The following is a 24,072-nucleotide window of genomic DNA, read 5'->3' as shown; positions in this document are numbered from 1 at the left end:
GCGGTGGTGGTGGCGCAGGGGACGGGGCACTCTGGGAGCCTCTCAAATACAGATTTGTCATTGGAATCAAATGAGATGAACTTGCAACAATGTGGAAGAATCAAAGGTCAAACTTCTGGTAAACATGATAATTTAATGTTTAACTTACTCAATGACAGAAGGCGCTGAGTAGCTTAGAGATTGGAGTGCTGAGCTGGCATTCTAGTCAGTGAGATTCCGCAACACCCCAGTGCTGAGGCCGAAGAACCAACGATGCTTGACGTGGCCAAAGCTGTCAAGCAGATGAAAAGGAACAAAGCCAGTGGGCCAGATCAGATACCTGCTGTGATTTACAAACATGGAGGACAACACCTGCACTCCCTCATGGCCAGGATCTGGAATGGTGAAGACCTCAACGAACTGAAAGATGCCATCATTGTCACCATCTTCAAGAAAAGTGACAAGTCAGATGTGGCAACTACAGAGGAATCCCTCTCCTTGCCACCTCTGGAAAAATACTTCCAAGAATTCTACAAAAACAGATTTTTACCCCGTGCTGAAAAACTCCTTCCTGAATACCAGAGTGGCCTATGACCTGGCAGGGGAACTTCAGACATGATCTTCTCAGCCCGTCAAATCCAAGAAAAGTGCCAGGAGCAGACTACCACTGTTCATGTCCTTTTTCGATCTGACTAAAGCTTTCGACTCTACTAATCGTGAAGCACTATAGAGAATCCTCTAAGATTTGGCTGCCCAACAAAATTTGTTAACATCCTCCGTCTTCTGCATGACCGTATGAAGGCTGTCATCCTATCAGGTGGTGAAACCACAGAGTCAATCAAGGTAAGAACCAATGTGAAGCAAGGGTGCATTATTGCACCAACTCTTTTCTCTATCTTCCTGATGGGAATGCTTCACCTAACAGAGGGCAGACTCCCCTGCGGTATGCATATCACATATAGAACAGACGGGAACATTTCGATTTAAAGCTTTCGTGACTGCAGGGATTCATCTTCTTGGTTCTTTCAGTGAAGTCACGTAGAATGGAAATAAAATAATACAAATAAAACATAATTTATTTTATTATGTTTTATTATTTTATTTCCATTCTACGTGACTTTACCGAAAGAACCAAGAAGACGGGAACATATTCCACATCAACCGTTTCAGAGCCAAGTCGAGAACCTCAATCACATTCCAATATGTAGATAATGCCCAAGTCGGTGTCTGCTCAGAAGCTGACCTTCAGGACATCGTCAACATATTGATAGAAGCTTACAGCAGGATGGGTTTAACACTCATTACCAGCAAAACAAAAATCCTCTTCCAACAAGCTCCAGGAGCACACCTACCACCCCCGAAAATCACTAACAATCCAATACTAGAAAACATTCCCAGTTTCCCATACTTAGGCAGCCATCTCTCCAGCAATGTCGTAATTAATGATGAAATCCAACATCGCATTGCTATAGCTAGTGTTGCTTTTCCCAAGCTTAACAACAGGGGCTTTGAAGACCACGACATTACCACCAAGACCAAAGTGGTTGTTTATAATGCTGTTATCATTCCTACCCAGTTATATGGTGCAGAAACCTGGACCTCCTATCACAAACACATAAAATCCCTCAAAGTGTCATCAACGCTGCCTCAGGAAAAACTAAACATCAGCCGAGAAGACAAACGAACATAAGTGATTTGGAGCGATCCAACTCATCCATTACAGAAGCCATCATCATGAAGCACTAACTCAGATGGGCAGGTAACCTCGTCAGGATGAATGACTCAAGGCTTCCTAAGCAAATCTTCTCTTCCCAGTTCAGGGATGGATCCAGTGCTCCTGGAGTTCAAAAGAAGCATTTTCATCACAACGTTAAAACACACTTCAAGCAAAGTCATATGGACCCAAACAACTGGTAAATCTATGCCCTTGATAGACCATCATGGAGGGCCAAAATCAACAATGGAACTCAACACTTTGAGACCAAACAAAGAGCATTGATAGCCATGAAAAGAGCACACTTCAAAGTACATACACATACACCGGAGACAGAGGCAACACGTCTGAGCTCCAGGATGAACTATCCCTGTCCCCACTGCATCAAGATCTGCAGGTCTTGGATCGGCCTGTTCAGCAACCGCCGGACCGATGGACAGCCAGGTCCACCTCATAACCCGGACAAGTGGCACCTGGAGGGAAATCATACTCTACTACGAGGAATCCTAGAAGGAAAAGAACAAAGTCGCAATACAAGGCCCATCTGGAGTGGTCGAGGGGGAGGTAGTGGGAGGAATGAGGAAAGAGAGAAGGGGATGGTGCAAGAAGGCAAATAAGAGTTGTTTGGAGAGTAAGAGTTCCCTGCGCTGCACTGCCCGTGTAATAATATGCGTTGTCCCGGCGCCGGAGATGCAGGACCAGCAATGCCACGCCGCTCTGTCCAGCGACCAGCTGCTTCAGGCGGGACTCCATCGACACTGTCCTCCATTCCCCGTTGGTCCCTGTCGAATCTCCTGGATCTCCCGGCACCCCATCATCGTGCATGGGGTCAGGAAATCCCACCTCCTCCCTCCGATATGGATCTGGCAGTTTGCATGGGCAAAGGAGTTCTGAGTGCAGCCCATCCCTGTTCAACAGGCCACTATGCAGGGGAAAAAGTAAGTTCTTCTTTTTTGAGTCTTCCAGGGTAAGGTCAGGGACTATGAGAACCTGGTTTCCCTATATTTGAGTACCTTTACCCCTTGAAATTATTGCCATCATTAGCACCTCCGCAGCACTATGTTGATTGTGAGAGATTAGCATGTTAATGTAGCCACCACCACATCGAGGAATGCAACTCAAAGAGTCGGAAATAACTGCTAATATCGGCAGGTAGGATGGAAACATCACAGCCAGTTATCACTTAAACTGGTTAATAACATCCTCCCAATGATTGCTCAGTTTGTACCTATCTTCTCAGTTGAAAATGTTTCTGTGTTCATATATCTGATGGCTTCATGAACGAATCTTTGTTGATAGCCAGTAGGTTTGTAGAGTACCTTCGTCTTGGAAAAATCAATTTCGTGTGTGCTCACAGCGTTAAAACAATGATCAGCCACGGCCGAGGTATTGGTCCTACCGTGATTCAGATCTGCCTTATATTCACGAACACGGTCCGAGACATGTCTCTTAGTTTCCTCAATGTAACTACTGCCACAGGCACAGCTTAGTTTGTAGACACTGGGGAATTGCATGTCAGGGATCACGTCCTTCACAAATGGGATTAGATCACGAATTTATGTACTGTGTTGAATCGAACCTGTATGTTGTGTTTGCTCATGATTTTGGAAATCTTTTTGGTAACCCCTGCTATGTATGGCAAGGTGATACTTTTGATTGGGTCCTCAGATGGTTCTCTCCCAACGGTTGGGGTGATAGCTTTACGGATTGTGTCGTCCAAATATCCATTCATCTTGAGGGCTTGGTGTACGTGCTCCAGTTCACTGGCTAGGTGGTGATCGTTGGAAATGCAACGAGCCCTGTGGTGTAGAGTTTTGGTGAGGGAATTCTTCTGGGCTGGATGGTGGTGGGAGTCAGGTTTTAGATAGGCATCCGTGTGGGTGGCTTTCCTGTAGACAGCCTCAATGAGCCATATGGTCTCTTTTCGATTAAAACATCCAAGAATGGTAACTTGCCATCCTTTTCCACCTCCATGGTGAATTTTATGGCTGGGTGTATGGAATTGATGTGGTTCAGAGCTGTCATCTACGTTATTTATTCTATAAGGACGTAGGATGTATGCCTGGATGGCATCTGTTTCAAATTGTTTCATGAAAACATTGGCTATCATTGGAGATAAGGGAAAACCCATTGAGATACCTTCAACTTGTTTGTAGAATGTACCATTCCAGGTGAAGTGTTGGTGAGGCGTGTCTCACCAGGGCCGGTACATCAGCATTCAGTCCTTGTTGAACCAAATCTTCAATGATTGCAATGGTGTCAGGCACAGGAACTTTGGTAAACAAAATAAACTAAATCGAAGCTAAGCAAATTACCTGGAGATAGTGAGATGTCTTTAATTAGAGATACCAAGTGAGCTGAATTACAGCTGAGGTGGTCTTGCCAGTGAATGGAAGCAAGGTCTCAGGAAGAAATCGTCTTTTTGTCTTTGTGCTGTACGCCTTTTTGCGTCCTCTGGTCTAACACCGTTTTGAAACTAAGCTCAAAAGAAAGCTGTCTCTGGTGTGGACCAATCAGTTTCAAAGGCAATGCATATATTATCAGAGTATGTTTTTTGTTTGCATTCTGACCACAAGTATTGTGGTTAATGCAGACATGATTCCTTGTAAAAAGTTTCAGTTTGGTGTTTTAACATCTTAACATCTATTTTGTTGCCAGAAAAAAAGGAAAACCTATTCTCATATTTTGGTACTGACAAAGGAGGTCATATTAAATACTTTCATCGGTACGTGGAGAGACGGATATGTGAAAGAGAGATCTATTATTTATCTTGTTCCATAAAACAGTTGCATTGCCAAAGAAATGTAAACTGTTTAGTTCATGGGCTGTTTAACAACAACGCACGCGGAACGTCTTCTCTACTTATGCCCAGCCAGGGCTTAATTGCCAAAGAAATGTAAACTGTTTAGTTCGTGGGCTGTTTAACAACAACGCACGCGGAACGTCTTCTCTACTTATGCCCAGCCAGGGCTTAATTTTTGCGCTTGATAATTTTCGGAATACTGTCTACGCTGTTTTATAGCAAGGATTATCGTAGTAAGGCACCACCACTCAAGTATAAGGTACACATCCATAATAATCATTACTTGTACCCTACGTTCCTATAAGCCTGGGATGTGCGTCTGATTGTTCATTAACAGTTCCCAGATTTCGCGCGCAATTTGGAAGAGCATTTGATGTTACAGCCTTAAAGTTTTGGAACAACCTAGTTTTGTCTATGTCCAATTACACACTTTCAAAATGACCAACGTTTAAGTGTGAACGTAAATTTACAACATAATTGAGATTGTTAAGTTTTTTATCTGTAATCGCATAATGCTTTGAAGTTGTCTGCCGGTCGAGCTGTACTCGAAAAAACAACTTCATAGCCCAATGTGCTTTAAATAAACTTCTGATTCTGATTAACAGGTTTATGAACAACAACCCCGTAGAGGACACAAGAAGGCGAGATAGATGCGGCCTCATCTGCTTACGTAAGTCTGGTATTTGTGATGATTCATGAAAACCTACACAGGGGGTGTGTTTATTTGATGTTCACCCACGGCTCAGCGATTGCGTGTTGCTGTCCCGCCAGGGCATAGCGCTGCTGCGAGAAGATAGAGAGCAGCGTGCGAGTCTGTGTGTGTGTTTCCTCGGGGTGAGTCTGTGTGTGTTGCCTCGGAGTGAGTCTGTGTGTGTGCTGCCGAGTCTGTGTGTGTGCTGCCTCGGAGTGAGTCTGTGTGTGTGCTGCCTCTGAGTGAGTCTGTGTGCTGCCTCGGAGTGAGTCTGTGTGTGCTGGCTCTAAGTGAGTCTGTGTGTGTGCTGGCTCGGAGTGAGTCTGTGTGTGTGTTGCCTCGGAGTCTGTGTGTGTGTTGGCTCTGAGTGTGTGTGTGTGTGTTAGCTCTGAGTGCGTCTGTGTGTGCTGGCTCTCAGAGAGTCTGTGTGTGCTGCCTCGGAGTGAGTCTGTGTGTGTTGGCTCTGAGTGAGTCTGTGTGTACTGCCTCTGAGTGAGTCTGTGTGTACTGCCTCGGAGTGAGTCTGTGCGTGCTGGCTCAGAGTGAGGAGGATGTGGGAGCTGCTGGGCTCCCTGCTGCTGCTGCTGTGCGCCGCGTGCTGCTCCCTGTGGGTGCTGCGGCGGCGCACGCGCCCCGCACTCGACGCCTTCCCGGGACCGCCCGCGCACTGGCTCTACGGGCACACGCACCTGGTGAGTGGTGAGCGTGTGGTGAGGACACTGGCTCTACGGGCACGCGCACCTGGTGAGTGGTGAGCGTGTGGTGAGGACACTGGCTCTACGGGCACGCGCACCTGGTGAGTGGTGAGCGTGTGGTGAGGACACTGGCTCTACGGGCACGCGCACCTGGTGAGTGGTGAGTGTGTGGTGAGGACACTGGCTCTACGGGCACGCGCACCTGGTGAGTGGTGAGTGTGTGGTGAGGACACTGGCTCTATGGGCACGCGCACCTGGTGAGTGGTGAGGACACTGGCTCTACGGGCACGTGCACCTGGTGAGTGGTGAGGACACTGGCTCTACGGGCACGCGCACCTGGTGAGTGGTGAGCGTGTGGTGAGGACACTGGCTCTACGGGCACGCGCACCTGGTGAGTGGTGAGCGTGTGGTGAGGACACTGGCTCTACGGGCACGCGCACCTGGTGAGTGGTGAGGACACTGGCTCTACGGGCACGCGCACCTGGTGAGTGGTGAGCGTGTGGTAAGGACACTGGCTCTACGGGCACGCGCACCTGGTGAGTGGTGAGAGTGTGGTAAGGACACTGGCTCTACGGGCACGCGCACCTGGTGAGTGGTGAGCGTGTGGTAAGGACACTGGCTCTACGGGCACGCGCACCTGGTGAGTGGTGAGCGTGTGGTGAGGACACTGGCTCTACGGGCACGCGCACCTGGTGAGTGGTGAGCGTGTGGTGAGGACACTGGCTCTACGGGCACGCGCACCTGGTGAGTGGTGAGCGTGTTGTGAGGACACTGGCTCTACGGGCACGCGCACCTGGTGAGTGGTGAGCGTGTGGTGAGGACTGGCTCTACGGGCACGCGCATCTGGTGAGTGGCGAGCGTGTGGTGAGAACACTGGCTCTACGGGCACGCGCACCTGGTGAGTGGTGAGCGTGTTGTGAGGACACTGGCTCTACGGGCACACGCACCTGGTGAGTGGTGAGCGTGTGGTAAGGACACTGGCTCTACGGGCATGCGCACCTGGTGAGTGGTGAGCGTGTGGTGAGGACACTGGCTCTACGGGCACGCGCACCTGGTGAGTGGTGAGCGTGTGGTGAGGACACTGGCTCTACGGGCACGCGCACCTGGTGAGTGGTGAGCGTGTTGTGAGGACACTGGCTCTACGGGCACGCGCACCTGGTGAGTGGTGAGCGTGTGGTGAGGACTGGCTCTACGGGCACGCGCATCTGGTGAGTGGCGAGCGTGTGGTGAGAACACTGGCTCTACGGGCACGCGCACCTGGTGAGTGGTGAGCGTGTTGTGAGGACACTGGCTCTACGGGCACACGCACCTGGTGAGTGGTGAGCGTGTGGTGAGGACACTGGCTCTACGGGCACGCGCACCTGGTGAGTGGTGAGCGTGTGGTGAGGACACTGGCTCTACGGGCACGCGCACCTGGTGAGTGGTGAGTGTGTGGTGAGGACACTGGCTCTACGGGCACGCGCACCTGGTGAGTGGTGAGTGTGTGGTGAGGACACTGGCTCTATGGGCACGCGCACCTGGTGAGTGGTGAGGACACTGGCTCTACGGGCACGTGCACCTGGTGAGTGGTGAGGACACTGGCTCTACGGGCACGCGCACCTGGTGAGTGGTGAGCGTGTGGTGAGGACACTGGCTCTACGGGCACGCGCACCTGGTGAGTGGTGAGCGTGTGGTGAGGACACTGGCTCTACGGGCACGCGCACCTGGTGAGTGGTGAGGACACTGGCTCTACGGGCACGCGCACCTGGTGAGTGGTGAGCGTGTGGTAAGGACACTGGCTCTACGGGCACGCGCACCTGGTGAGTGGTGAGAGTGTGGTAAGGACACTGGCTCTACGGGCACGCGCACCTGGTGAGTGGTGAGCGTGTGGTAAGGACACTGGCTCTACGGGCACGCGCACCTGGTGAGTGGTGAGCGTGTGGTGAGGACACTGGCTCTACGGGCACGCGCACCTGGTGAGTGGTGAGCGTGTGGTGAGGACACTGGCTCTACGGGCACGCGCACCTGGTGAGTGGTGAGCGTGTTGTGAGGACACTGGCTCTACGGGCACGCGCACCTGGTGAGTGGTGAGCGTGTGGTGAGGACTGGCTCTACGGGCACGCGCATCTGGTGAGTGGCGAGCGTGTGGTGAGAACACTGGCTCTACGGGCAAGCGCACCTGGTGAGTGGTGAGCGTGTTGTGAGGACACTGGCTCTACGGGCACGCGCACCTGGTGAGTGTGTGGTGAGGACACTGGCTCTACGGGCACGCGCACCTGGTGAGTGTGTGGTGAGGACACTGGCTCTACGGGCACGCGCATCTGGTGAGTGGCGAGCGTGTGGTGAGGACACTGGCTCTACGGGCACGCGTACCTGGTGAGTGGTGAGCGTGTGGTGAGGACACTGGCTCTACGGGCACGCACACCTGGTGAGTGGTGAGCATGTGGTGAGGACACTGGCTCTACGGGCACGCGCATCTGGTGAGTGGTGAGCGTGTGGTGAGGACACTGGCTCTACGGGCACGCACACCTGGTGAGTGGTGAGCGTGTGGTACGGATACTGGCTCTACGGGCACGCGCAGCTTCCTCCTCCCCCCAATGCAATTTTTGGCCCTTAGCTGTCAATGCGTGGACAGGTTTTGAAATAGATGCGAAACCCGCGACAAGTCGGCGATAGTAAGAGGCAGAGCCGATAAAACTGCGCACCTCGCTGGCCGAGGTGGGGGTCGGCCTCGTCCGAACGCAGTTTCCTCCGGGTCTGTCGTGATGCCCGATTCGCTAACTATGTGGCCCAAGTATCGAACAGAGTATTTTGAGCAGGTGACATTTCTGGGGCTTGAATTTCAGGTCGGCCGCGCACATCTTAACGAAAACAGCCCACAGGCGATCCAAATGCTCATCAAACGTGCGACTGAAAACAATGACGTCATCCAAATATATTAAGCACGAATCCCACGGGAGGCCCTTCTAAAACCAACTCCATTAGACGCTGAAAGGTCTTCTTTGGTTCTTTCGGTAAAGTCACGTAGAATGAGAATAAAATAATAAAATGAAACAATAAAATGCTCACGACGTTTCGGCCACAACACAAGTAGCCTTCCTCAGGTGAAGAAACAGAACTGTCGGGAAGACAGCGCTTCAGTGAACACTGTCAAGCTAGGCAGCGTCTTTTAAGCTGGGTGGGAGGAGTAGAGCGCCTTGACGAAGGAGTTTACATATCAACAGAAGAATTTAGCATTGAAGTAGCTGTGTTAATGTGTTGGATTAGCAGGATGTTAAAGTCAGAAATTAGCATGTAACTGGGAGATTAGCATGTTAGTGTGAGGGATTAGCATGTAACCATGTCGGAAACAGTGGCGGTTTATTTTTCTTTTCAACATTAGCACCACGGAAAGCGACGAGCTTTGTTCAGACGGACGAGTCCATCTATGCTCGGAACGGAGGAGAGAGAGAGAAACAGCCACGATGCACTGCTCTGTCCTGTGTTGCGTTACAACTATGCTATAAACTAGACTACTATACATTACAATATTATACCTTCCAATCTAAACTACATTATATAATATCGTATACACAGCCCAATGTAAGCTCTAACATTATGCATTATATTGATATGCCTCGAACTAAACTTTTTTCTAAATTACACAACTATACACCGTAATATACACTGCCATTGACAAACCCCACCCTTGAATTATGCAATGCGTTACTATACACTACCCTATACTTTAGACTATAAAATTTAGACGTGTAATATTACACTGTATTATTCTACCAACCCTACTGTATACCACACTGCTGTATATTCACTATGCAATTACGATACTATATATTGCCTTATGAATTATTCATAATAAAGGTTTTTGGGTTAGATCGCGTTATTTATAAATGTGTCGTAACCCTCCACCACCCGACACGGCCAATCAGTAAAAAAAGTGTCACGTTGACAAAAGACAAATAATTCACTACTTTAGCCCACCGGTGTGTTGAAGAGTGAATCCACAACATTTACAGTTTGAGTACGACGTTTCGCTGGTAATTACATCCAGCATCATCGGGCAATTCGCCAGAATGGTAAAGCCCTCGCTTGCTCCCGGTTTTAAATAGAGCAGCAGGGTGACGTCATCATTTAACTCATTCCAGGTGTAGTGATTTGAGGCGGAAGGGGGGGGGTATTGTAATTATATAATCGATTAGTAATCAGTCAATGGTTGATTAGTAATGAGTTGTAGATTAGTAATTAGTTGTAATGTGTGTTAGTGATTATATGCTATGTTAGTAATCCGGTAATTAGTATGTGTTTCCCCTATAAGGAATTGTAATGTGTATTATTTAATAATACGCTTCCAGGCCGCACTAAGCCTGTAGCTGTCAGAGCGATTAAAGTAATTTTTATTCCTCTCAATTTCAATGGATTCTCTAATTAGTCTTTGCCAGTAATAATTAGTTTTACACAACACTTCAACGTTATCAAAATCAATTGAGTGTCCTTGTTGACAAGCATGTTCTGCCACTGCCAACAGTTGTGTTTGAGATAATTTCATATTTCTCTGGATGTTCTTTTAGTCTTACGCTGATGTGACGTCCCGTCTGTCCACTATAGCATCTGCCACATAAACAATTAATTACCAGCGAAACGTCGTACTCAAACTGTAAATGTTGTGGATTCACTCAACACACAGGTGGGCTAAAGTAGTGAATTATTTGTCTTTGTCAACGTGACACTTTTTTTGCTGATTGGCCGTGTCGGGTGGTGGAAGGTTACGACACATTTATAAATAACGCGATCTAACCCAAAAACCTTTATTATGAATAATATTGGTCGCGAAAGCCTACGTGTTAAACTTATGAATTATGTTAAACATTACACTGTTATACTATTTATTATTATACAACATGCTATAAACCATACCATTGACCGTCGTGTGAAAGGTACTAAGAGGCAGTGCCAGCGAATGGACTGCGGTCTGAAAGTCACCATAAAACACAATCAAGAACCAAAATGGTTTATAACGTCTTTCCAATGGTTACTAAGCCAGAATCCATCTGCTCGGTTGAAATTGTCTGTGTTTGTATATGTGGATGGCCTCATGAACGAATCTCTCATGGTAGCCGGATAGCATGCAGAGAACCTCCGTCTTGGAGAAGCCAATGCCATGTGAGCCCACTGAATTATCACAGTGATCTGCCACGGCTGACGTGTTCCATCCTACCTTGTTTCAAGTCTGCTTTATGTTCACGGATGCGGTCCGAGATATGTCGTTTGGTTTCTCCAATGTAGCTGCTAGCACATAGGCATATTAGTTTGTAGACGTCCGGATACTGTATGTCTGGAACCACATCTTTTACTGACGGATCCAGATCACGGAATATATGTACTGTGTTGAATCGGACCTGGATCTTGTGTTTATTCAGGATTTTGGAGATCTTTTTGTGACCCCCACAATGTAGGGTAAGGTGATGGTTTTGAATGGCTCCTCAAGAGGATCCTTCTTCAAGAGCTTGGTGTACGTGCTTGAGTTCACTGGCAATGTGTTCCTGGTCGGAGATGCATTGGGCTCTATGGTATAGAGTCTTGATGAGGGAATTCTTCTGGGATGGATGGTGGGAATCCGGTTTTAAGTAAGCATCCATATGGGTAGCTTTCCTGTAGACAGAGTGGCTCATTGAACCATCAGGTCTCCTTTTAATTAAGACATCCAAAAAGGGTAGCTTGCCATCTTTTTCGACTTCCATGGTAAATCTGATGGCTGGGTGTATGGAATTGATGTGGTTGAGGAATTGGTCTAGAGCAGGCCGGCCATGTGGCCAGATGACAAGTGTCATCCACGTACCTCTTCCATGAGGTCGGGCGTAGAGTTGCAGTCTGGATGGCGTCAGTCTCAAATCTCATTTTTTTCCATAACGTTGGCTACAACCGGAGATATGGGGGAGTCCATTGGGGTGCCCTCAGTGTGTAGAAAGTTCTATTCCAGGTGAAGTATGTGTTGGTTAAGCAGTGTCTCACCAGGGGGGGGGGGGGGGCATATCAGTATGCAGTCCTTGATGAACCAAGTCTTCAATGATTGCGATGGTGTCAGGTACAGGAAATTTAGTGAATAAGGAAACCACATCAAAACTGACAAGTAGGTCGTCTGGGAACAGGGAAATACCCTTGATTGTCGATACCAGGTGAGTAGACTTTAGTACCGCAGAGGTGGTTTTTCCAGTAAAAGGCCGCAGGATTTCAGACAGAAAATGAGCCAGTTTGTAGGTGGGGGAGTTGATAGTAGAGACGATGGGATGAAGGGGTGTATCTTCTTTATGTAACTTTGGAAGACCATATAATCTTGGTGGCCTGGCCGCAGAAGGTTTCAACGAGAACTGTTTGGTTTGATCAATTAATGCTGTTGAATCAGAAATTATTTTGTTCGTTTTAGTGACGAGGCTGTTGGTGGGGTCTCTTCTTATTTTTTATAGCTGCCATCGTTGAGTAGTTCCTGAATTGTTGTTAAATTCTATTTTGTCCATGATTACAGTGGCATTGCCCTTGTCGGCTGAGACGATGACAATGTCATCCCTCTTTTTTAATTGAGATAATTCAAAGCGCTCATCTTTGCTGATGTTGCTAGCTGGCATCTTAGCGTTTTTGAGGGTTGCAGCGATTTCAGATCTTGCTACGTCTGCAGCGATATGACTCAGGCCCTTGAGTGCCACGTCGACATGGGCAATGATATCATTAACTGGTATGTGTCTAGGTGTGACTGCAAAGTTTATCCTTTAGCTAAAACGGTTTTCAGACCATCAGAAATAGAACTGTTACTGCGATTAATTACGACTTTGTTAACATCTAGCTTTTTGGTGTGTGGGTCCGATTTCTTGTTGGAGAGGCGGTTGAATTTGGAAATCAAGTTGTCATTACATTTGGTCGACATAGTGGCAGCCGAAGAGGGAGTCATATTATCTACATGTTCCCAATCCGATGTGGACATTGTTGCTGTCAATGATAAGTGTTATTTGTAGAGTGTCTTGTCTAACTGATCTAGTTCGGTGCGTGTAAGTCTGATTTTTTCTGAGATAAGAGCTAAGCTAGTTCTAGATAGAATTCGTTTTGTATTAGAAGAAGTTACAGCAGCAGAGGTTAGTGTAAATGCGGTTGGTATTACCTTAGAGTCGCAGCATCTCTTTAGAAAGGTGAGAGACTCGATTAGCTGAGCCTTCTTATCCCGGAGTTTGTTGAAGGATATCAAGGTTATGTGGAATCCCTCTCCAAAGAGGCGGTTAAATTTCGATTTAAAGCTTTCGTGACTGCAGGGATTCCTCTTCTTGGTTCGTTCGGTAAAGTCACGTAGAATGGAAATAATTATGCCCCGGAGTCTGCCCGTCGCAGTACTCTTCTATCGCTGGCAGTAGTCTTCTGTCGCTGGTCGTAGTCGTGGCTTCTGCTGATGCAGCTCATTGACGATGTGCCAGTCACGGGGGCAGGTTCCCGGAGGCTGCCGATTGCAGCACTGAATAGTGTGTGTCGTGTCTCTGTATGTGAAATTCTCTCCCCTCGGCTCGCCTTCTCACAAAGAACCAGAATCCCTTTGATTTCGCTCTTTGCGGTGGGGGCAGTCGTTCATCCGGGGTACGTGTGTGTGTATGTCCTGATTTATTTAGCAATCTGTTAAGTCTCACCCTGGCCTGGTTCCTCTTCCCCTCCTCAAGCCACCTTTTCATCCGTGGAAAACAGATGCCCCAAATTGCTACACTCCGATTTATAATTTTGCAATAAACTCTCTGGTGGAGGGGTTCTCCCTGTCAGTGGCATTTCCCCACCTCTTTCCTTCCCGGTGGGTGTGACATTCTTTTGCCTCTCACAAAGAGGGGTGTTGTGGCTTTTGAAGTCGTGTTCTGTTGTACCATTTAGAAGTTTAAAAAAAATGTATTTTACCTCATAGCTTGATACCGTACCACTTTGGAGTTCTGATTCTGTAAGTTACTCAAGGTATGTTTGTAGCAGTGTTTACAGTACTTCCTTCGTGGTTTGGAATTCCTTTATGGTGTTTGATGTTTTTTTAAGGGGAGATGCCCTCTGCATGCATTTGCAATTTCTTGCTATCACGTGCTGCTGGGAGACAAAGGTGTTTGGGAGGCTCTCTCTCTCTCTCTCTATGGGATTGACCTATTTTGCCTTTTTTATTCTTCTGGATGACCCTCGGTCTAATACTTCATAATTATTATTTGGTTTATGTTTATCCAAGATTTAATTCTTTGGTTCTTTCGGTAAAGTCGCGTAGATAGAATAATAAAAATTAAGGTGAATAAGCTTAGTATTAAAATAATATGAGAAGTAATAACCCACTGATGTAGATTGTAGCCTGGTTTTTAATCGGAGTGAGTGTGTTGGCAGTCTATAATATCCACTTATTCGTGTCGCTAAGTTTTTGGACTTTTCCGCTAACTAAAATAAACAAAAAAACCTTCTGTTCGGTTTTCGCCGCCCGGGAAGCTGGCGACGCCTGTTGTTTGTATGTGCTTTGTGGCGGTCTTTGAAGCCGTGTAGAGATTTCCCCAGGATCTCATTAGCAATCCCCCTCCATCTCTTTCCTTTGTGGCAAGGTGTTTATATTTAATTATTATCTTTATGGCTACTTCCTTGCTTGGTCCTGAGTGTGAAAGGCATCTGCGATGAGGGAAGGGTTTCGCATCAACCCCTTTTGCCCCAAGCGACACCGCGATTGATTATAAAAAAAATAATGGCAGAATTATTCTTAATATCAATTTTGGAAAAAGGCGTATATATACAACACTCCCCCCAAACCCGCGCGCGACCCCGACGCTAATCAGACCCCCCCCCCCGATGGGTGAAGTGAACCCCAAGGGCCGAGTGTGGGGTGCGCCACGACTTGCCCTAGGAAGCAGGGAGTCGTAGGAAGGTGGACATCCCGGGGGCCGCCGTTGAGGAACCCGGCAGCCCGATTGGACGTGCCCCGGCAGGCCACAGTTGTAGCAGACAACCCGTCCACTGCTGGATTGGGATGATGCAGACCTCGCCTGCCGCCGGTCATTCCGCCGCCGATCGCCGTCACCCCGACAATCGCCGCTCCGCTGGTGCATGCAGGAGCAGGCTCATCTGTGTGGACTCCTGGCTCCGTGGAAGACGTAGCGTACGCCACCAACACCCTGTCACGCTGCAGGGTCTGCTGCGCCTTTATACACCTGGCGATCTTGAGTGAAGACACCTCACCGTCCTCGGCGGGGAGCACAGTATGGAGGTCCTTCGCGACTCCCAACATCTTCTCGAGGACTAAGGCGTCAAGGCCGTCGTGGTCCATTTTTGGGAACGCGGCCTTCGCCAGCACCAAGACCGCACTTTGGTAGGCGAGAGCCGACTCACCATCCCCTTTGTCTTACGGCGAACTTCTGGCGCGTGTTCAGCGGAGGGTCGAAAACAGCGGCCATCTGATCAAATGCCTGCGTGAGGGTGGAATTTCGGATGGCAGGATGGCGAGGAACGACGCCAAGGCGTCGTCGTCGAGGGCGCATCTGCCACTATCCATCCCATCAGGTCGGCATTGGTGAGAAACCGCCGCTTAGTTGCCACCCAGTCGCCGCTGGCGGCAACATTCTTATACCTACGTGACTTTACCGAAAGAACCAAAGAGTATGGATTCCTGCAGGCACGAAAGCTTCGAATCAAGATCTTTAATGAAGGGCAGTCGATGGCGGAGCGACTGGACGTCAATTGACAAGGACGTCCCCGCTTCAACTTGGTGAGCTCAGCGCTCCGCACCGGTGGCAAAATGGCAGCCGCGAGCGCAGGCAGCGATGGCGTTCCTGCCTTCAGTGAAATTGCGGTCGAGTCGCCCCCTCCAGACAACTCCGACGCTCCCTCCTTCGCCGTCGAGGACAGGGAACACATCTCCGCGAGGATCGAAGACACTGCTTGAAGGAGGTCAGCAAGACGACTGTGCGCGTCCCTGACGACCGCCTCCAACGAAGGCGAGGCGCCGCGTGCCCCGACTGCGCTCTGCTCGGCTGGCAGCGCCTCCGCTCCTTCTTCGACGCCGTGGGCGGAATCAGCTCCTCGTCATCTTCGTCGTCCGACACCCGTACACGAACTCTGGGAGGTGTAGACATGACTTGTCTAACGCTAGCTACAGCTCAGCAAGTTGGCCACTTCCGACACCAGTTGTAGCGAGTCCAACTGAGTCGCAGACGTTGTCTTGGGAGCAACACTATTTATTACGTCAACTCAACACAACGTAATGTACAATCTGGTGTTGAACACCCATCTAACCACGCTATGGCAGAACTAGACACGGTACCGCTATCCCGGTCTGGACCAGTAGTGTGTGTATACTGTGTATGTGTAATAAACGACTTCCACGACGGGTTGAGACTTGCGTTCTTTATTTATTTAATGATGGCTGCTCAGCTCCGCACTCCCTTGTGGATGGTCACCCTCTCTCTCGCCGCATGCACGCGCTCACTGGTCCTCCGTCCCCGCGCGACTTCCCTCGCTCTCTCTCCCGCGCACCGCTGGTCGACGGCGCACCGGCAAATCGGGAGAGCTTCGGCCCTCGAGACTGCAAAATGGTCGGTGGCGTGATGAGATGGCGGAGATGCAGTCCGGACTCCAGGCTTCCACACCGATCCCGAGTCCTCCCCTTGCCTCTCCTTATATCCCTCTCGGCGGAGAAAAGCTCCGCCTCTAGCCACGCCCCCCTCAGAACCTTCCCAATGGTTCCTGCATATACCCATGAGCTCCGCCCTTGAACTTTGGCCCAGATGGAACCCTTAGCCTTGATTGGCTGTGACCGATCTAGCAGTGCCTTTGCAGACCTCCGTCGCGCATCGGTGTGCTTTCTCATTACATATGTATTGTTTGTAGTGTGTGTGTATTGTATATAGTGTGTATTATGTATGTAGTGTGTGTCTACTATGTATGTCGTGTGTATGTAGTGTGTCTACTATGTATGTCGTGTGTGTCTACTATGTATGTTTTATGTAGTGTGTGTGTGTACTGTGTATGTAGTTTGTGTTTACTATGTATAGTGTATGTACTGTGTATGTAGTGTGTACTGTATGTAGTTTGTATGTACTGTGTATGTGTAGAGGAGAAGTGTGAGCAACCATGAGGGGGCGAACAGAGGGAGGTGCGAGCGAGTTGACAGCCGATGATGACGTCATGTCACGGGTGCAGTAAGGGGGTACCTTCAGGAACAAAGGCGGGTCCGAGCGAGGGGGAAGAGCCGCCAAAGGGGTACCCCATGACGAAGGCGGGGTCGTTGTCGGGAGCCAGGGCAAGGATCGTCTGGAAGAGGTCTCTCCCTCCTCATCGCCGGGCGGTGTTGGATGAACCCCCGCCCTGGCCAGACAAGTGAAAGAGCCCCAGGAGATAGCCGAGAGCAGGACAATATAGTGTTCAGGGTCCAGGGCAAGGACCAAGAATAGAGAGCACCTACCTCTGGTGTGAGTTAGAGTGTTGTGTGCACCAGTGTTAATAAACGGCATCAGCCCTTACAGTAAATTTCGTCTCCGCGTGGTCATACTGCACAACATATGTAGTGTGTATGTAGTTTGTACTGTGTATGTAGTGTGTGTACTGTGTATGTAGTGTGTGTGTACTGTATGTAGTGTGTATATTGTGTATGTAGTGTGTGTATAGTGTATGTAGTGTGTGCACTTTCCGTGTACCGCACGTCCACCAGACGCGTGTTCACAGTGCCGCGCGTGTGAGCTTAAGGGGCAGCCGCCCTGTCCGGCCACGTGAGGCCGATTGACGTTGGCTCCTGGCCACAGCCAACACCAATAGCGAGCGATACTTGGACCCGTCCTCTGGATATAATCAGCCGTGACACAGGCAATCTCGTTCGGTGGTAGCTGCTGGTGGCTCGGCGCTGCCTGTGTGCTCTCTCGTTGCGTGGCCTCGTGTGCGCGGTACATTCGCCCCAAGGCTATACAACGGCACACGGAGGCTGTACTACACACAGCTCTATGGGAACCTGCTGACGCATAGAGCACTCAATACGCGAGCAGCACCTGTGGCTGAGAACCCCTGCGAAGTGAATTCAAGGCTATACAGGGGGTGTTTGTATTTGTTTTGTATGTGTTTGTGTGCAGCTTCCAGATGACGAGCAGTGGCTGCGGAATCTTTTGAAGCTGTTCCGCGAGTATCGCTACGTGTTTCCCATGTGGCTTGGTCCGTTCATAGCAACATTGCAAATCAGTCACCCGGACTATGCCAAAGCCATCATCAGCACTGCAGGTAAAACGGCTCGCGAGGGACAGGGAGCAGCGTGACTGCACTAGCACTGACAGAACACGATCGGCCAGAAACACTCCTGCTACTCTCAAATCTCTTTTGCACACACAAACTAGAGCGTATTCGTATCTATGGGACCTTTTTACCAATATCAAAATGCTGGAGAAAAAAAAAACAGACATTTATTGCAAGGATGCAAATCAGCATTAACCAGACATCATGCTTGTGGTAAGAAATGCAACTATCCTTTGATTACAATGTTCGCATTGATTGGCCTAAACCAGAGACTGAGACCCTTTGTGCCAGAATTAAAATTCGTGGCAGGGCATACGTTCCCTGCAGGAAGACGCAGGGCCAGTGAACTAGACACCGATACACAGACACGACAGGGACACGGTCTTAGTGTAGTAATTGGAGAGCTTAGTAATATAAATAAATATTTTACATGATGTTTGATAGACTATGTATATTTTACAATTATCTTTTGGGTAATTGTACAATTTGGGATGTATAGCTACAACACGAGCCCACATTGACCAACTCGTGAGTAATGTGACATGGCTTGTGACGTCCACTTCCTAGGAAACGGCATCCCTTGTGAAGGACTTGACAGTCCACGTGTGTATGAACACAGTGTCGGATCTAGGTGGACAATATGCCAGATACACAAGGCCTCGCAGTCATAAATTGCGTAACCCGCGATGTAAGCACATTCGTCCATGGATCTGATTCAGTGAAAAACCATCGGTATTTTGCTTCTTGTCTTGGGCCTTGGGATGCGACACTTCGTTGAGCTATATTTTTTGCCAGGTCACGTGAAAATGAGCTACATAGCTTAGTGGGCCTTACCTGGTAAAATAAAACATAGTTTAGTTTGTAATTGTGTACTTTATGTTTCATTACCACTGTAATATGACATTTACATGAAAAGAGCATTGGGTGGTGTGGATTTCCACTCTAATCCTGAGCAAGGGGTGTACATTCTACGTTGCTCTGGTGGGGGTCCTGCCTCATATTGAAACTAACATTAAGATGATGAATTGACCACTGTGGACGTCCCGACAAGCGGTGCTCACCATGCAGACCCCATCACGCCGAGCTTGATGGGGTGGCATGCACAACTATAGACCACGTTAGGTGGTTCAACTCAACCCTTTGTCGCTCCGGGGTTGATAAATTAAATACCACTTTGTCGGACGTCAGCCGTGCTTGTTCTGTCCAACTGACATGCCCACGCCATAAGAACATGGATTTGCCACCAACTGCGAAGTAATTCCGATCCTGATCAAAGCGTATTTCAATACTGAACACAGCCAGCCCCACTCGACCCAATACCAGACAGCTCATGCAGCCGAAATATTCGTACACATGCTCACCGGCGTGCGAGCATGTGAGCGGGTGTGTGAAAAATCGCTCGATGCAGTTTTTATTCACTCAGATGCGGCTATACGGTCTAAAGTGGTACAAAATTGTGGGTACTGTGTGTACTGTACACGCTACTCGGCAGGCAGCCGTTTTGCTTTGTACGCCCTTTTTTTTGGAATACATCAAGTGCATAAAGTGAGGGAAACATGCACTTTACGCAGTGTTATACATTTTGGAGCCTGGTAAACAAAGGACACGACTTCATCTTCTGCGAAAGGTATGGAAATGTGAGCAGCAAGTCCATAGGGTGGTTCAAGTTATTTTGTTACCGTGGAAATTCCTGCTTGTTGTACACACCTCATTTGTGTTTTCAGAACCGAAAACAGACCTCGGATATGTATTCATCATTCCATGGATCGGTGAGTTTACAAATCCTGCAATACACACCAGAGACCACTCGACAAATTTACTGGAGACAGCAGACCAGCATCAGAAATGCATTTAGCCTCACCTGAAGCCGTCATGTGGCTTTCAAACTTTGATATACAGCAATCCCTCGCCAGGTTGCTGGAAAATGCCACGGTAGGCAAATCCGCGGTTGGTAAAGTACAGGGCCTATGGGAAATAGGGGGTTAGGGGAACCACAGCTACAGTCAGACTTGTCAGAGCTTAACTACATACCCCTTATCAGTGCGTACTAGTCCATGGGCCCAGACCAAAAAAAATCACTTATTCGTACCACCTCAGGTGGCAAAGTCTCGTAATGATTTTTGTAATCCTTCATGTGTGTGGGACATATTCTGATATACCCTTTGCAGTGGCAGCTTATTTGTAGTTACCATGACTTTTATACCCATACCCTATGACAGGCATCCGGAACGATGATATGAGCATTATTACTGAAAAACTACCTAGACCAAAGCCAGTTAGGTCACAAACTGGTCTTTATTGGTTTAAATACACAATGAAAACACAGGACAATAAGGAATACCATAGTGAGGTAAGGAACTACTTGAATATTATAAACATTGACATTTGCATATACTTAGTCAATGATACATGTAATCTTATATATATCATAGTAATAGGGGTTTCCCCCTTTTTTCTGGCAACAAAACTGAAACCCTTTTACGAGGAATCATGTCTGCATTCACCACAATACTTGCATTATGTTGCCAGAAAAAAAGAAAGGGGAAAAACCCTATTATTATATTTTGGTACTGGCAAAGGTCTCATTATGTGATACTCATATATATCGTTAGTGATGGGTATATGTGAAGAAGGTTACATTATTGTTATCAAGCTCTGTGTGTACTTAGATGGTGTTAACAAGGGTAGCCAAGTTCAGAACCACCACACTTCATCGATGTATACTATGACTACCACAGTAATACCATCAGAATCACCACCCTGTGTCACTCAAACTGCTCGTCTGTCTCGTCATCTGACTCCCCGAGTTCAAAGTCAGGTTCTGGATCATCCTGAAGTTTTTGGTTACTACAGGTCTGTAACATGCACATGTCAGTCCATTTGACAGGCACGTGCGGCTTGGCATTTTGCATGAATACACACTTGCATGCTAGCAGTCCCAAGACCACATCTGGTGCGGATGAGGAGCGCATCCAGTAAATGACCAGCTTGCCATCATCGTCTGTCCATCCATACTTAGTAGGGCTTGGCACCACAGGGTTAGCCTGCAGACAGCACTTCCAGATTGCTGCCTGATAGTTGGCTCGTTGAACATGCATGAAGAGACAGTCTCTACATGGTGGCAGCTGGCTGGACTCCACTTCCCTTTTGGTGCAGAAGAGCTGGTAGCGCAGTTCGTTCACCTCGCCAGTGCTGCTATTAGCAACATACATGCGACAGATGAACTGCTCAATTTTCTGGAACAGCTCATCACTCACATTCCATGACTGCCCCAGTCGGCTAAAAGTCTCTTGGCAGGAAGTGTCCTTTCTCACCATCTTCAGGGCATTCAGCTTCCCTCGACCGGCGAATGCACTGACAGTTTCACAGCCTTTGAAGGCGTGTAAGCCAATTAGGTTGTCACAAATGCTGTCTCCAAGTGACCTGGCCAGTTTGCTGATATCGACCAACCGTGTGCGGTTCTGTGCCCCACAATTCTGGTAGATGGGACAAGTGATGTCCTTCTGGGAGCGAAGACAAAGCACCATGACATCAGTGTCCTCAGCTGTGATGATAACTGCCTTTGAGCCCACATTTTCTGCATGCAATGCATGCAGGAGCAGATGGGTGTCAGCTTCTTCATGCGTTGAGTGCAGCTTTGCTACTTCCGCACACTCATCTTCTGTCAACCTGTAGCAGGTTTCCTCACAGGTCATGTACAACACCTTGCCATGCAGCATCTCTCTGTATCGTGGGAGTTTCCACTCTTCCACCAGAAACTTGATGAGACTGGTCTTGTTGGAGGGACTGCACAATAACTTTCTCCACTGCTGGACGTGGTGTCCCCCTGCAAGGTTCTTGTACTGGAGAGTGGTGTCTGCACCCCGGTTCAGGTCGTTCAGCATCTTTGATCGAAGTTTGTCGGTAGACATAAAAAACACATCAATCCTCTCACTCTGTGCCCCCTCGTGGAGTACCTGGGTCAAGGCTGACCTGTGAAAATGTTTTGTTGTTGACATTCATTTTTTGGACCAGGCTCATCCGATCAATGATGGAAGTAGATGGGGTTGGGATGTCTTCTGCAGGAGACACCATTCTTTTCAAGCTCTCTGGCAAGTGCAGCCTTGTTTATTTTTCGTAGGAACCCATCAGCATTTGCCAGTGCCCATGGCAGCGGGCCCAGTGGGTAGGCAAGGACATCCTTCATATTCACTTTCCTGCTTTCAGCCACCAGGATCAATTGGCTGAACAGGTTTCTATCTGCCTTCAAAACCACATCATGTGCTTTCTTTCCATGTGCTGTTTTTGTGCTGATATTGGAGAATGTATTCAGACTTTGCTTGGTCATCTTGTCGTGGAATTTCACAGATGGTGGGTTCTCAGCTAACCTTGTTTGCTTGAATACCTGGTAGGCCTCTTCTCCTGTCTCAAGAGCTCGCAATAGATCCATGGTCACATCAGGTGAAGCCATGGTGCCAGTGGAGAGGCTAACCAGATGTCTCATCGGGGGACATAGGATTGATCCAGTTATTCTCCATAAGGTCAATGAGAGACTGGACATCTGCTTCATCTCTCTTGATCCTTGGACCCTGTAGATCTGGATGGGACAGTTTGGACCTGCCTTGACTTATCAGGTCTCTCAGCTGTCTGAGGTACATGCTTCTGCACTTAGCTGTTAGGCAATGTTTAGTCACGGTTCCTGGCTTCAAGTTGAATCCCTTTGTCCCTCGAGCTGTCTGGGTGTCTTTGTTCACCGTTTCTTCTATAGCTTAGTCAACAGGGATACATCTCCAGCCCACTGTTTCAACGCACCTCGGAGTGTCTCGAAATCCGGGCAGCCAGGGCGAGCCTATAGCTCCGGGCCGTCAGGTCAAACCACCATTTATAGCACGACAGGACCACACTCCCATGTTAAGACACTCAACACTTACTGGGCTAGCCTGGTCAGGATCTGCGCCCCGAGAGATTTGACAGCCAGCACAATACCAAATCAATGGCAGCATGTCGCCATCTCCAATGTCGAACAAGCACGCACAATTTGCGACGATCCCAAATACCCAACGGTCACCACAATACACTTCACATCCCGCATCAGTACCCATTATGTCAGATACTCGCATTGCAGCACACAGCTGTACCAACCGAGTTGAGAGCAAAACAACTATACACAATCCTACGAATCGCCGAATGAGGTAATACAGTACACGCAGCATGTACAGTCCGATACAGTCTATACCTTGGCAACAATAACGATCAAAGTTTCTCACAGTCACACGTAACCAATCACAAGCGAGGCTCCATACTGCATATACAATAACAATCGCGAATCATTAACACGGCTACCCACAGGATGTTTAAAGGGCCTCGGGACACTCGACACACACGAATTAATCATTAACAGCCCCATCAGATAACACTCCCGATGCCGTAACCACACACACGAGCACAGATATTGCAATCATCCTACATTCACACAGCCAGAAACCCCGTTCAGCAGCCCAGCGGTCAACAAAACCCCACACGCAACAACAACAACCCGGAGCAAGCAAGATGGGTGAGGTGTGTTTAGGGCCAGGTGCGTTGTGTCACGACTCGCCTGAGAGGCTTTGAGGAACTCGAAGATTGGGTGGTGAGAGCCAGGCATCCTCTTGCGACAGGATGCCACCAAGACGGCTGAACATCTTCCTCCACAGGTGTTGAGAATGGCGGGAACGGCGTTTCGTCGGGAACCGCGTCCCGAGCGGCCGCCACGATGGCGGTCGCGCGCGCACGATGCGCACAATTTTCCCGCCCGGCACCCGCATTAGCGGCGGCGGCATTCTTTCTCCGCCAGCTCCGGCGCTCTCCCTCTCGATGGCGGCGAAGCAGCGGCGTGATGTGCATCCTGCTGCCCCGCCTGCAGCGCCGCGGGAGGCGCGGCTCCGTCGTCGGCGTTTCCCGGCGGTGCGGGAACGGCCGCGGGCTGGCTTAGTCCCGTCGGCAACGC

At 48.8% G+C, this 24,072-nt stretch overlaps 1 protein-coding gene and 1 long non-coding RNA gene across 4 annotated transcripts in view; one reads left to right on the top strand and one right to left on the bottom strand.

Moving 5' to 3' along the window:
- The first annotated feature begins 5,212 nt into the window (after positions 1-5,212).
- Positions 5,213-24,072, top strand: part of LOC116948504 (cytochrome P450 4B1-like) — a 34,633-nt gene continuing 15,773 nt past the window's right edge. The window contains exons 1-3 of one of the 3 annotated variants that reach the window (XR_004403810.2): positions 5,213-5,879; positions 17,951-18,095; positions 19,832-19,876. Coding sequence is in view for 2 of the 3 variants with exons in the window: in XM_032965232.2 (XP_032821123.1) it covers positions 5,739-5,879; positions 17,951-18,095; positions 19,832-19,876 (331 nt within the window). In the remaining variant the exon portion in view is untranslated. Of the gene's footprint in view, positions 5,880-7,161; positions 7,195-17,950; positions 18,096-19,831; positions 19,877-24,072 lie in introns of those variants that run through there. The other 2 variants (XM_032965232.2, XM_076071563.1) reach the window with 2 other exon arrangements.
- LOC142929751 (uncharacterized) lies at positions 16,221-20,549 on the bottom strand. The gene is made up of 3 exons (XR_012945904.1): positions 19,969-20,549; positions 17,042-17,195; positions 16,221-16,413 (listed from the first exon to the last, which is right to left on the bottom strand). It is a non-coding gene; the product is annotated as an uncharacterized LOC142929751 (long non-coding RNA).

The sequence above is a fragment of the Petromyzon marinus genome, chromosome 33, assembly GCF_048934315.1.
Source record: "Petromyzon marinus isolate PM22_M1 ecotype Great Lakes invasive population chromosome 33, UKy_Petmar_22M1.pri1.0, whole genome shotgun sequence".
Classification (NCBI taxonomy): Eukaryota; Metazoa; Chordata; class Hyperoartia; order Petromyzontiformes; family Petromyzontidae; genus Petromyzon; species Petromyzon marinus.
Note: the sequence above shows the minus strand (reverse complement) of the source record. Positions and strands in the feature narration are given on the sequence as shown.